The sequence below is a fragment of the Dermatophagoides farinae genome, chromosome 1 (genome assembly GCF_024713945.1).
Source record: "Dermatophagoides farinae isolate YC_2012a chromosome 1, ASM2471394v1, whole genome shotgun sequence".
Lineage (NCBI taxonomy): Eukaryota > Metazoa > Arthropoda > Arachnida > Sarcoptiformes > Pyroglyphidae > Dermatophagoides > Dermatophagoides farinae.
The window spans coordinates 6469297-6483489 of NC_134677.1; the positions used below are offsets into that span (position 1 = coordinate 6469297).

At 30.8% G+C, this 14193-nt stretch overlaps 3 protein-coding genes across 4 annotated transcripts in view; 1 reads left to right on the forward strand and 2 right to left on the reverse strand.

Annotated features, from left to right (window-relative positions):
* The window catches only part of Fhos (Formin homology 2 domain containing), a 35023-nt gene extending 27415 nt beyond the window's left edge, over positions 1-7608 (reverse strand). For both annotated transcript variants that reach the window (XM_047054772.2, XM_047054771.2), the window contains exons 1-3: positions 7341-7608; positions 3606-6336; positions 3225-3455 (exon numbers count right to left, since the gene is read on the reverse strand). In XM_047054772.2, the coding sequence (XP_046910728.2) occupies positions 3225-3455; positions 3606-6287 (2913 nt within the window). In that variant the 5' untranslated portion in view covers positions 6288-6336; positions 7341-7608. The remainder of the gene's footprint in view (positions 1-3224; positions 3456-3605; positions 6337-7340) is intronic.
* Positions 7609-9013: 1405 nt separating this feature from the next.
* S1P (membrane-bound transcription factor site-1 protease) lies at positions 9014-12921 on the reverse strand. Its single transcript, XM_047054776.2, has 3 exons — positions 12591-12921; positions 10764-12537; positions 9014-10707 (listed from the first exon to the last, which is right to left on the reverse strand). The coding sequence occupies exons 1-3, from the start codon at positions 12742-12744 to the stop codon at positions 9423-9425; spliced, it is 3213 nt and encodes a 1070-aa protein (XP_046910732.2). The 5' UTR covers positions 12745-12921; the 3' UTR covers positions 9014-9422.
* A 422-nt stretch (positions 12922-13343) lies between these two features.
* On the forward strand, positions 13344-14190 carry LOC124492025 (superoxide dismutase [Cu-Zn] A). The gene has a single exon (XM_047054784.2). The coding sequence runs from the start codon at positions 13344-13346 to the stop codon at positions 14037-14039; it is 696 nt and encodes a 231-aa protein (XP_046910740.1). The 3' UTR covers positions 14040-14190.
* The last annotated feature ends 3 nt before the right edge of the window (positions 14191-14193 follow it).

Genomic DNA, 14193 nt, shown 5'->3' on the forward strand with positions numbered 1-14193 from the left:
TTGGAATTATGAAAAAAAAAACAATGGAAATGAAGAAAAAGGGAAAAAAAACTTGGTCAACTAGTAAACTGGCAATAGAATGGTATTTAATGATGAGAATTTCGGCTGAAATCACAACAAATTTAATATAAAAAAAATAAATTCTTCTTTTTTTTCTAAAAAAAAGATAAATAATCAACATCATCATCATCACCTACAGGGTTTTCTGCACTGTTCTGTTCTGTTCCGTTCTGTTCATAAGATTGAAGACTTGTCTTTTGGGAAAAAAAATTCAAATAAAAAAAATTAATGATTCAAAGAATGGCGGCCACTTACCACTTGCAAAATGATGGTCAAAATGGTAATAAAATTTTTTTCATGAAAAAAAAGCTAAAATCATTACACACATAAACAGGAACAAAAAGCAAATTCTTATTCAAAATTATTTACTGCAGTCATATTCCATTCATTCAGTTAATTTTACATAGCCGTTTAACCATACATACAGGTGTACGAATTGTTCGTTTCATTCAATTCACACGTTTCATTCACGTAATAATGACTAATCTAAGGTAACTATCAAGACTGGAGACATATTCTTTGCTTTGCATTATATAATATATACGTATGCAGACAGAAAAAAATTTCCCAAACTGAAAAAAACAACGAACAAAAAAAAGTGATGAAAATAAGAAGCATCTTTTTATATGCAAGATAACAAAAATGTTTATATGACCACCAATCATGAGAGATGAATTTTTTTTATTCCACTTTACCTTTTGGTATCATCATCATCATCATCATACGATGTAAAGATTTTTATATTTATAATCAAAAAAAAAAAAAAAAAAAATGTACTCCATCATCACCAATAACAATGGTATGGATAATAATAATGATAAAAAAAAATGAAATGAAATCAACATGAACAACAACGCGATATCAAAAGAAAAAAAAAGAATACGAACACCGTCGATTTATTCATTCATTCATTCATTTACGCGGTAGGCGGTAGAATAGAAAAGAAAAGAAAAAAAACTTAAAAAGAAGAAGAATGGACAAAGTGGCCAAGTAGCATGCCATCACCATCATCATCATCATCATCATTCTTATGTGATGATGAAATATGACTACCATTGCTATAAATTGTTATATAAGAACTTGATTCTAATTCTCTTTTTTGTTCTTTGGTTATTATTATTATTATTAGTGTTGTTAGGAAACATCTTTTGTCTCTAAGACAAACATTTTTATATACAGGTCCATGGAATGTTCGTTTGAATAATGGTAGCGTCGGTCAAAGGTGATTCAAAGTGTGTTTTGTGTGTGTGTGTGTTAAATGAATGGTCAAACTGTAGATACACCCTGACCATGAACAAAAAAAATGACAAGTAAATGTGTGTTTAGTATAGGTACAAAGTTTAATCAAGTTCATATCGGTCAGATAGTGAATGAATTTTTTTTTCTTTTCTACTTTTTTTTATTCTCAATACAATTCGGTTGTTCTGGTCGGAAATTAATTAGATCCGCAATGTGATGGTGGTGGCTTTAAGGCATTTTTTTCATTATTATTTCTCTAATATATCGACATTTATAATGATGATAGTATGAATGTAGATTTCGAAAAAAATTTTCCTTTTTTCAAAAAAAAAAAAAAAAAACAAAATTCACCAATAAATTGTTTTGAATGGAAAAAAGATTACGTAACAAATATCAAAAAAAAAAAAAAAAATTTGGTTATCATCACATATAAAGAAACAAATCGAGACAGAGACAGACATATTTATTACCGTCCATATTATGCAATCTAATTACCTGGGGAGAAAAAATGAAGAAAAAGGAAAAGAAAAAAAAAGTTTAAAGTATGCAAATCTGTAAAAACCTAAATGTGACCAAAATAATATTCGCGGAAAAAAGAATCATATTAAGAATACTACAGCAGGGGGCCATACATTATTGTTGAACAGGTGTTTGTATTTGTGTTTGTGTGGATAATAAATAAATAAATCCAACAAAATCAAGGTCTAAAATGTCTAATCATCATCATCATCATAAGTTGTTGTTGTGTCCTAATTTTTCATCCTACTTGTTGTCGTTGCTGCTGCTGCTGCTGCTGCTGTTTTATCTATTGATTGATAATGTCAAAGAAAAAGAAAATTTTCAAGAATCTAGAACATCAAGATCAAGGGTCCTACTACTATGAATGATGGATTGACTAATTTTGATTGTGCCATCAAACATACAAGGCAAACGATATTGATTGACAGTAGTAGTAGTGAGAGTGAAATTAACTTTACTGTACGTTATGACTTTTTGGATCATCATTACCAATATTATTGGTATCGAAAAAGTCGTAAATTTTATTCCAAACGTTATTTTGTCTAGCCGTTTAAGCCATGATCTTTTTTTTATAAAAAAAAATAAAATAAAAATGATGATCATAGAGATAATAAGAACGTAAAAGATGTGCAAACAAGTTTGAATAAATAAATTATTGTTTGATCTGAAAATAAAGTAAAAGTAATTTCCAAACACACACACACACACACATTTGAATACAAGAGAATAGGAATCTGTCAAAGAAAAAAAAATTGTTCAACCACACACAAATGTAGTGTTCATTTCTATTAAGGATTTGGAACAAAGAACGAAAAAAATTTCGTCTCAAATCTAGAGTTTGTTGTTCATTGATTATCAAATTTATTGTCGATTATCATCAATATTAATAGCCCGAGGATGAAGGAAAAACTGATGGAATGAACAACAACAACAACAACAACAAAAAATTTGAAAAAATAAATGAACTAACTGGCCATTTAAATTTCATTCATCGGTCAATGATTTTTTTTTCTCGATACGAATACAATTGATGATGATTATGATCGACCCAAACTATTAAAAAAACGGAGCTAATTATTGTCATCATTCGATGATGATGATCGGTCAATCGATGGTCAGACGTTCATTCATTCATTTTTTTTTCTTCATCAAATAGTTAAATAAACTGAAAAAAACTATTTCTATTTGTTTTTTTTCAGTTGAATGTTGCAAAAAAACGTTTATTGTAAGTTATCAACAACAAACAATGATCATCATCGCTGATTGATCAATGAGAAAAATCTACACACACACACACAAACATACAATCAACGATTAATTAATGTATCCATTGACAAACAAATAAAAATCGCACATGAATATATCCAATTTTAGATAAATGATGAAAAAATTGTCTATCTACTTACTGATGATGATTGCTGTTGCTGATGATTTCCATTGATCGAAGACGAATAGAATTGTTCGATAGAATCATTGATATTATCATTATTATGGCTATGATTGGCAGATATTGTTGACTGTTTTCGTGTATAATTCTTTTCAACATCATCAAACACTTTGGACAAATGACCTGATAATGCTTTGTTTTCACGAATTCGTACAACCGACGAATCGATTTCTTCAGTGAGAAATTCGACCTATTAATTGAAACAATCATGGTGATGATCATGATGATTTTAATCATTGTGTGATATAAGAATAGAAAATCAATTAAAGGTATGAAGAGAAAAAAAAATTGAATGAATTCATCATAATCAAGGTTGTTGAATAGAATAGAATGTACTTACAGTCGAATGCATTGGCTTGTTAGGACAATGTACTCGGACATGTGATGCATCAATTGAAACAGTTTTGCCGTTACCATTGCTACTGTTATTATTATCTTGTTGCTGTTGTTCAAATTTTTCACGAACATTTTCAAATTTAAATTTACGTAGTGCTTGAAAATAGTTTGGGCTTGTCGGTGTAATTGGCCCAATCATTTCATCAATGTCTTTACATTTGCTGATAAAATCATTTAATTCTTGCTGACGTTGTGGCTGTTGTAATACATTTAAATCATTTTTATTATTATTATTATTATTATCCATCATCGTTTCACCATTGACCATTGTTGAATTGCCTAAAGAATTGATTGAATCTTGACTTGAATGATTACTACCACTATTATTATTATTATTATTATTATTAAAACTATTACTTGATGAATGAATCAATGAATGGCTACTCTCTTTTAAACTGGTCACTTCATTCTGTATACAAGTAATAGCATTGTCAATTTCTATTTCATCATTTTTTTGTTCATCATCATGGACAACATTGTTTATGTTTAGTTTTTTATCATTCAGATTGTAGCCATCTTGATCATCATTATCATCAATGAACGAATCACAACTAATCACTGTCCGATTTGATTGGGCACTTGACAATCGTATTGTGAACGTATTGTTACATTCATCATCATCATCATCATCATAATTTTCCGATGCATCTTCATACGTATCGTCTTCGTTTTCACTACTATCATTTTTTGTTGTAGTTGATTTAGTTTCATTCATAATTATTCGGTCGGCAACATCATAATCGTTGTCTGTTGACATTGAGGACACGGATGGTGTTGCTGATGATGATGATGATGATGATGATGAACGAGTTTTATCATTTGAATTGTTGGTTAAATTTCTTGAGCAGGACAATGGTTCGGCCGATGCACTTCGTTCCAGTGAATTATTATCTAATTTAATAATGGTCAACAAATTTATATTATCATAGCTTCCTGAATTTTGCTTTTGGATTGGTGAAATTGCCGACGACAATGATGCTGATGATGATGATGATGATGAAATTTGTTGTTGTTGTTGGATAATCTCGCTATTATTATTATTATTATCATCATCATAATCACTCGTTGGAATTGGACAGTTTTTTGTTGAATCCACACGACTATGATTCGAATTCAAACTATTTAGTTCCGAGCTATCATCATCATCATCATTATACAATTCAGTGATCAATGAAGTAATTTGATGACTATCATTATTGAAAGCTGATGATGATTCCTGGTTGATACTTTGACAATTATTTACGGCAATCAATTGTGTTGGAGAAAGAGGTCGATGAATGCTGATGGATGATGTTGATGATGATGATGATGATGATGATTTATCGAAATCTTGAACATTGTCATTTGACATTGATTGTCCATTTTTTGATAAAACTTTTAATGAACTTTTTTCTACTATAAAATTTTGATTTTTTCTTCCACTTATTAGCAATGTAGATGATGATGATGATGATGATGATGGTGTTTGTGTGCCAAATTTTGTCTTATATTGAGTTGTATTATTCCTGTTTAACGATGATCGTGCTATTACAGGTGCTGACGCAAAACGATTTGTCGTTCTGATTGTATTGCACATCAGATGCGAATAACGATTGTTTTTGTTATTCTTATTAATTAATGAAGATGATGATGACGATGAGAAACGAGAATATTCATTCTGTTGACTATTGCTAGTTGGCCTGGAACGAATGCCGTCTGTATTATCATATTTTACTGTTGAATAGGATGTTGATGATGAACATGAAGACGACAGATCATTCAAAGAATTTGAATTTAAATCTTCATCACTATTCATTGCTGTTGTTTGTATTGCTTGATGACATTTTTGAATGCCAAAAATACACTTTTTAGGTCGATCTACGAATATTCGTTCAACACTACAAATAGAACATCGACTCTGATGAACTTTTTGTTGTTCATCATCATGATTGGAGCCTCTGCCATCATCAGGATCGTTATTGTCGTTGTCGTCGTTCTCCACGATGATACTGTCACCATTATTCTGTGCGTCGGTGTCAATAATTTTTGATGATGTTGGTCGCGTTGGTGATGTGCTACGAGAAATCATTTCCACACGATAATGATGTTCACTATCATCTGTTGATTCATTAATTTCATAGTTACTAGTGTTTGATGTTTTTGCTACAATTGATTTTGTCGACGGACCTAATGAGTGTTTGGAAACTTTTACTGTGGATAATAATGATTGAGCTCGAATCGAGCGACCAGGACCAGAATGTCGTACAAAACGACTAGGTTTATTTGTGACACCATTATAAGTTGAATTATTCGAGTTATTTGAACCTAATGATGAAAGATGTGGTCGATAGCTACTGCCAAACGTTGATGATGATGATGATGATGCTGTTGGTGTATAATGGATTGGATTATGAATTTGGATTTTTGTACCTGGACAAGATGTATTTATATTCGATTTGCTTGCAATACCAGTTATATTTTCCACAGATGATAATAACAAACTTTTAGGATCATTATTACATTGATTTGTTGAATTGGTAGTAGATGATAAAGCCGATCCAGTGTATGCTGATGGTGGTTTTGTTCTCGATTTGATTTTATGATGTTTATTAGCATAAAAATCTAAACGTGTTTTATTCAATGACATTTTCGATTTTTCAGGAAATAATAATCGTATGAAATGAATGCCCTCCGCCCTATTTTTTAATTTATAAACATAATTAATAGGATTGGTTAATTATAATGCATGGCCATCTATCGACAGTTGTTATAAGCATAATTTTAAATTCATGAATTTTTTTGTTTTTTTTTATTTTTATTTAGAAAAAAAAATTCACATTCAAACATGATTATTATCCTGGGCAACGTGAATACATTGTGAATGAATCCATTGTAATTATTGTTTTTTTTGCATGAAAAGATGATAATAATAGAAAATAGTAGTTGCACACACGTTTTTCTCATCTATACTTTCATTTATTTGTTATTTTAATGAAAAAAAAAAATACAAATACAAGTGCAATCCACGTAATTCTTGGAATTCTTTAGTGAGAAAATAATCAGACAATTGTTATCAAATGGAAATTAATTATGAACATGAAACAGTTGTATAGTTGAGGGTCAACAAACGGACATCTTATTTTGGACCTAATACTCATACAGATATTAGAATAGATAATGACCATTGTTGTTTGAATGTGAATTTTTTTTTTCTCAACAATGTTACAATTTATATTGTATGACTATAGGAAATATTAAAAATTATTCACTACAATCACGACTAGTTGATTGTAGTGTTTTTTTTCAGTTGTTGTTGTTGTTGTTGTTGAGTGTGAATTGATTGTGTGACACGACATGAATAGCAAATGGACAAAAGAAAAAAAATGGATAGACACGATTTTAGGATTTAAAAAAAACTAATTTGCAAACAACAGAAGCAATGACCAATATTTATCATTCATGAAATGTATCTAGAACTAAAAAAAGAAAATGTTTTTTTTTGTTGATTTTGATGATCAATATGTTGATCGATTGCGATTTAAATTACAAAAGCCTTGACGAAAAAAAATAAATCAATCAGCTAATTTACATATGATGATTGATTTGATTCTTAAGGGTCTGGAATGAGATAGATTTATACAATGTGTAAGCAAAGAAAAAAAATGAAACAAAGCAAAATTAGATGAAAAAAAAGATTTACCTTAAAATGAATGAGATGAAAAATATTCAAGGTTTAAAACAAAACAAAAAAAAACGATCACTATAAGATGGACAACAAATAGAAATGAATTCGTATTAAAATTTTCTTATCACAAATTTTCTTTGCTAAAAAACAGCATTCGAATATCACATATGAAAATAAAGATAGATTAAAACCAATGACAAACAGAGTGTGACAATCACCGTACTCAACATTCGACAAATATATATCGTCGGCAACATATCGTTATCAGAACATTCTTGAGCTTAAACATCAGAATGATGGTTGCGTTTTGTTCATTCTACCAGACAGAATTTATCATCGACAAAATGTAGTATGTGAGCTTGGCAAAAAAAAAGCTAGCATCCATGAACCTCCTATAGAATTATCATCATCTTCATTGATAGTCAAGTGAGTCAGTTTTTATTTGTCTGTATCTTAAAGATTTAGGATGTATATTTGTTTCACACAAAAAAGGGGTTGCTACTGCCAAAAAAAAAGCCATTCCCATCATCAACATAAAAATCACTTTTAACGGTCTTGAAAATAATTATTACCACACCGTCTTTATGACACCGATCGTTGATTATAATCCCATTCATTGATTTGTTATGAGTTTTTCATCAAGTTTTAAACATTTAAAATGAATCAATTGGAAAATCTTGGCAACCAGATTCTTGTGTATTGAACTATTCGAAATGAAATGAAAACTTTAGCAATTTATTATTAACTAGTTTGCTAGAAGCGGACAAATCAATTTCTCATTCTGACAAAATAATTTCACCATGATATTGTTTCCTTTTCCTTTATCCATATTATGTGAACATTTTATCATATTGTTGATGATGAATTATTTCAGATTTATTGTCAAATACACATATAAAAATCATATTTGGCGGGCGTGATTATGTGTGGGTTGAATTTTCAACGAAAGTACTGATCTGAATCGAATAACCAAAATGAATGAACGAATTATTTACATTCATTGCTTTTTTTTCAAATGATCTTTTCCTGGTGCGCACGAATTTTTGTTTTTCATATACAACACAGTGAATTTGATTGTGTGAACAACAGTGAACAGGAACTAAATTTAGCGTCAAAGTAGAAAGAAATGATTTTTTCTTTCACTTTGGCTCTTATAACATTGGTGCCAAAACAACAAGCCATACCATTGAAATGCTACAATAATAAAAATGTTGAAATACAATACACACACACAAAATATACATTATAATTTCAATTTTCATTCATTCACAAGTCATGTATTGATTTTTTTCTTGTATTTTTCTCTTATTTCAGACGATGAGATTCATAAAACGTGATGACATGATGTTTGTTTTTTTTTAATATTCATTCTTTGTCTTCAATAGCTGTTTATTATATAATTATAATTATTATATGGACTAGATTCTCCAGATGCTCTAAATCTAATTTTTTTTTTATAATCCGTAAAGTTTGGATAACCTTGGATGAAAGCTATGATTATAATGATTCATACCAAATGGTATACACTGTATCATATATCAGATCGTTATTTGAATATCGGAATTTAAACAATTTGCATTTTGGCAATATTTCAAAACGTTTTTTTATTGAATTTATAATCAAACAACAAAACAAAAAACAATAATCATTATTTATTCATTTTGTCGTTGATCATTACCCTTTGTATACCTTAAAAAATTTGCATCAAAACAAAAACATTTATTTGCATTATTCTTTATATTTAAATTTAGTTACATGATATATTACAACAAATTGAATTGTCATCGCCCTTGTCGATTGCTACATTCCGGAAAACATATCCGAAAAGATTTTCACACTTATGGACGGTACATGATGATGATGATGATGTATCGAATGTCAGAAAAAGAATAATTTGTTTCGTAATTTGCTTGCTTGTTGTTGATATTGTTGAGAATTTTATTTAAATGATGAATGATCGAATAACAAAATGTTAATGGCTTTGAATAATAATTCAACGAATCATGACTAAATGACAACGAACTTTTTTTTGTTTTTTTATGTATTTTTTTCATATACGATTATTACTTGATCGATAAAATGAATGAACTCAATGAACTAACGAAAATGTCTGAGATGAATGAATGATGGAAATCTTCGCTTTAGAATCAATTTTTTGAATAAAAAAATGGACACAAATATCGAGATAATCATGATCGAATAGAATTGATAATTAACATCGGAAGTATTAGATGATCTCTGTTTTTGTTGTATGCCATTGTTACCGTTGAATATTTGAGCCATTTTCGAATCTGGCCAATCATTGTTCATAGATTTATCGTGTTTCATTCTGTTGTCCAATCTATGACGGTCATCTTTCGAAAAGATTTTCTTCATGAATGACGATTCGACAAGTTTATCACTATCATCATCATCATCAGCATCATCAATATTAGCAGACAACAATAGCTTTGGTGATTTAGGTAATTTTTCATCTGAACTAATATTCAACATTTGTTGTTTTTCATACACGATCTTTATACATTTCTGAATAGGAACGAATTTTGATGATTGATCAATTACTTTTGAATATTTATACAATTGATTTTCTTTTAATCGTTTAGGTTTGATCGGTTGTGTACGACTCAATTGAAAATTATGTACAATAAAATTTTCAATATGTGATTGCATCATAGTATCAGATTGTTTTTCCTTTTCAATAAATGTCGGCACTTGTCCAGTAGTAGCAAATTGTAATAAAGCATCAAGCATCCAAAAACAATCTTTTTGTTGATGTGCCTGATCAAGACAATTTGAATCACCATAGATTGAAAAGCGACCAATTTTACGATTAGATAAATTTCTATGCATTCCCAGTATGGCCGCTTGTTCTGTTTTTTTCTTTCTTTCTTTATTGTTTTCATTCGATATTTCCAAACCTTGGTTGATGAGATCACGATGTATTACAATAAAATTTTCTTTCGGATAATCAATGATACTCGTCCCAGATGCATAATACATTTCATGTGATCCAAGCTTAAAATTCCCTTCAAAAACTTGTTCACCTAAAGTAACATTCCAATGGACTAGTAAATCGTTCAAAGCCGGTATGTTAGCACCACCAGTAACTGGTAGCCACCATTGTCTGGTGTTTTCGTCAAAAAATTTAACTTTCTGCATAACTTCCACATTGTACCAATCGGCAAATATAATTAACGATAAACCATTTTCAAAGTAATCTTTGCCAAGTTTTTCGATTTCTTCGGGAAAAAATTCTTCCTCTGGATCAACAATTAATAACGCGCCATATTGTTTGGCATCAAAACAAATGAAAGGTTGGCCTAAAACTTCCAGGTAATAGCCATTCGATCTAAGGTGTTGATACATTTCACGAAAATTCGTGCTATAAGAAAAAAATGAAAATTAACTTAGCTGAATAAAATTAAAAGAAAAACTTACTGAATATGATCAGCATTCCAATCAAGGGGATCATATTTTATTCGAAGATCATCACGAGGAAAATAACCTGGCGGATAACGTAGATTATGGAATTGATCCCAAAGAATTCGTTTATTTCTTGGTGGAGTAGGGATGATTTTTACTTTTATTGGCAAGATTAATTCACTAGTTAAGGTGCTATTATTATTCTCAACATTTTCTGCAGATGATTCAACAGTAAGGGAGATATGTCCTCGAACAATGCCTTCCCAATCGGAAGCGAATGATGACACAGATAAATGAAGAGCTATCCATCCAGACCAAGGCCAAAGTATATCTGTGTATGAAATTGCAACGTCTAGATAATGTCCATTAAAGCCGCTATAAGGATGCCATTGAGGTCGTTTGTTGATGAATCCAGTGACGCCCATACCATTTAATATAGTAACATTTACAATGATTGGAACTGCTCCATGATATAATGGCTGGCTACAATATGGCCACATATAAGGACATTCAGTGAAATCGATATAATTTGGATATAAAGATGCTTGAGGTATATAATATCGTAGAATATGATAGGCTCTAACGAGATCAAGTTTACCAGCACCTTGTTCAAAAATAGGAGCATTCGGTATCCTATGAGCAGAATGAATGAGTGCCTGTTTCATACTCGCCGGATTAATAAGATCTCCCATGTGAAGAACACCGCTCATCACTAAAGTGATAGCACCAGCTACGACTGGAGAAGCGACCGATGTTCCAGAGAGAACACGACATCCGCCATTAATATTTGATCCACGAACATAGGCTCCATAAGTAACAATGTCTGGTTTGACTCTTCCATAACCTTGAGGCAATTCCCAAGTTGTCATTCCACGGGAAGAAAATCTGGCAATTTGATCATCAAAGTCGATTCCACCAACACCGATAACATCCATTTGATCAGCAGGATTATTCAGCGTACCATAAAGAGGACCATCATTACCAATGGCTGAAACCATGATAACATTATTGGCTGTAAGTTCCCATACCTTATCAACAAAAGGCGTATCCATAAAATCAGGTCCACCAATGCTCAGATTCAAGATATTAATTTTTTTCAATATGGCATAATTAAATGCATCCAAAAACCATGAGGTATATGAAACTTGTTTGTTGGTAAAGACTCGAAAAATATGAAGTTCAGCGTCAGGTGCAAAACCCAAACATTCTCGACTACTAGCAATCACACCGGCCACAAAAGTTCCATGACCAAGGCCATCATCCAAAGTTTTTTCATTCGTCCAATTTGTTCGTTCTTTTATCTTCTTAAAATGCTTATGGTTAAGAGATAAACCAGTATCAAATACAGCGACTTTAACACCGGTACCAGTGATTCCCAAATTCCATAGTTTGTCTGCTTGAAGTACATTACTTATCTGTCGGGGTATTGTACGCAACAATCGTCTTCTTGTATCACTATAATTTATATTATCAAAACTTGATTGACTAAATCGTTGATTATGATTAGTTTGGGAAATATTTACAAATTTGAGAGTACGAATAATTTTTCTTTGTGGTGTAATATTTTTTATCTTTCGGTGATTTCGCACGGTTTTCACAAACCATTCCAATGGTATAGATAAATTTACAAAATGAATCACATCAAAATCACTTGGATATTTATTGGCTTCATTGATTCGTTGGAGAATCGACCAACTTTCATCATTTATTCCAGCTTGAGCAAATGAAGCTTTAATAAAATTATATCGAGTTGAGGATTTATACAGGTGATTGAAAGTTATGATGAATTCTGCAATTAAAATCAAATTAAAGATACTGTCAAAGTTGGTTAGATTTTTTTACCATTATTAATAATATCACTATTGAAACTGTTTTCCACGTATATATCAATTGGAAGATCAAATGTATCACTTAATGAAAATGATCGACAGGTGTCCAGAATTAATAGTTCTGAAAGGATCAATATATGAAGGAATAGATATTTTGAGATAAACATTCTAAAGATGGAATATTAAAATCGATATAAAAGACATCAGATTCATGATAATTATTTTTAATGAGGAATTTTTTGCTTGTTTCAATTGGAACCAAAGAATATTCATTTTCAAAACAAATAATCATTGAAACACGTGATACTAATTTTTCATTCATAAACAATGTATGATGGCACATCTTTTAAATTCCTTTATTTTTAACTTTTATTATTACAATCATCAATGGAATATATCCGTTTTTTCTTTCACTATTTTGTTTCCGACGTTTTTTTTTATTCCAACATGAATGGCTAAATTACACTTTATTGTGTTTTCCGTTCTACGTACACGTGCAATCATATTAAACTATTTATATTATCATTATATACTTAAGATTTTTGCAATGTTTTTTTTTGTTGGTTACGCTTGAATTATGTTTTGTCGTAATTTGTTTTTCATATTTTCATATCCGTTAACTACAACAGATTATGTTTGACATTGATTCAATGAATGAAATGGCTACCATTATGGTTTAATATATTAGATAGAGAAAACGTAAATCAACGTGTTAAACCAAAATCATGTTCTGTCCAGTTTGCTTTTGAATGCGAACCTTTTCGCGATGGCTCTAATACGAATTTTCAATAAGTGTTTCATCCATTTGGCCATTTATTCAATTATTTGTTGTCTCATCTTTATGGGAATCGCCAATCAAATTCAATTGCCAACATTTGAAGATCTTGATATAAAAGATTTAAACATCGATACCAGTCTAGATTATGGTCCCGATGATGGTGGTGCAGAAATTTCTCAACCAGTAGCTGCATTTACTGGTGCTGACAAAGATCATGGATCAATGATGATTAAAGCTGTCACTTTAATTCGTGGCCAAGTCAATGGCATTGTACGTTTGGTTCAAGTTGGTTCTGGACCAACTCTGGTTTCCGGTATTGTCAAAGGTCTCTATCCCTTCTCTAAACACGGTTTCCATGTCCACGAATATCGTGTGACTGGTGATTGTGAAAGTGCCGGTGAACATTACAATCCGACTAGAGAGAATCATGGGTCACCATTTTCTGTACAGTCACATGTTGGGGATTTTGGCAATCTTGTCGCTGATGGACTTGGATTCAGCAGATTTCATGTGACTAATCCAAAATTATCGTTACGTGGAAAATATAGTGTTATTGAGCGTTCATTAGTTATTCATCAACGACCTGATGATCTAGGAATGGGTTTAAATCATGAAAGTCGCAAAACGGGAAATTCTGGAGGAAGACTTGGCTGTGGTACAATAAAATTCGTAAGCATCGGTTGAATATATATATGTTCTGACCATGATGTTACAATACATTAAAAATGAATATCACATTCTTGTATCAATATAAATAAAGTTTGTTTGCAAAATGCTTAGCAATGTGCGTCATAAAATCAGCAATGATAAACAAAAAAAAAACTATGCAATAGTCGGT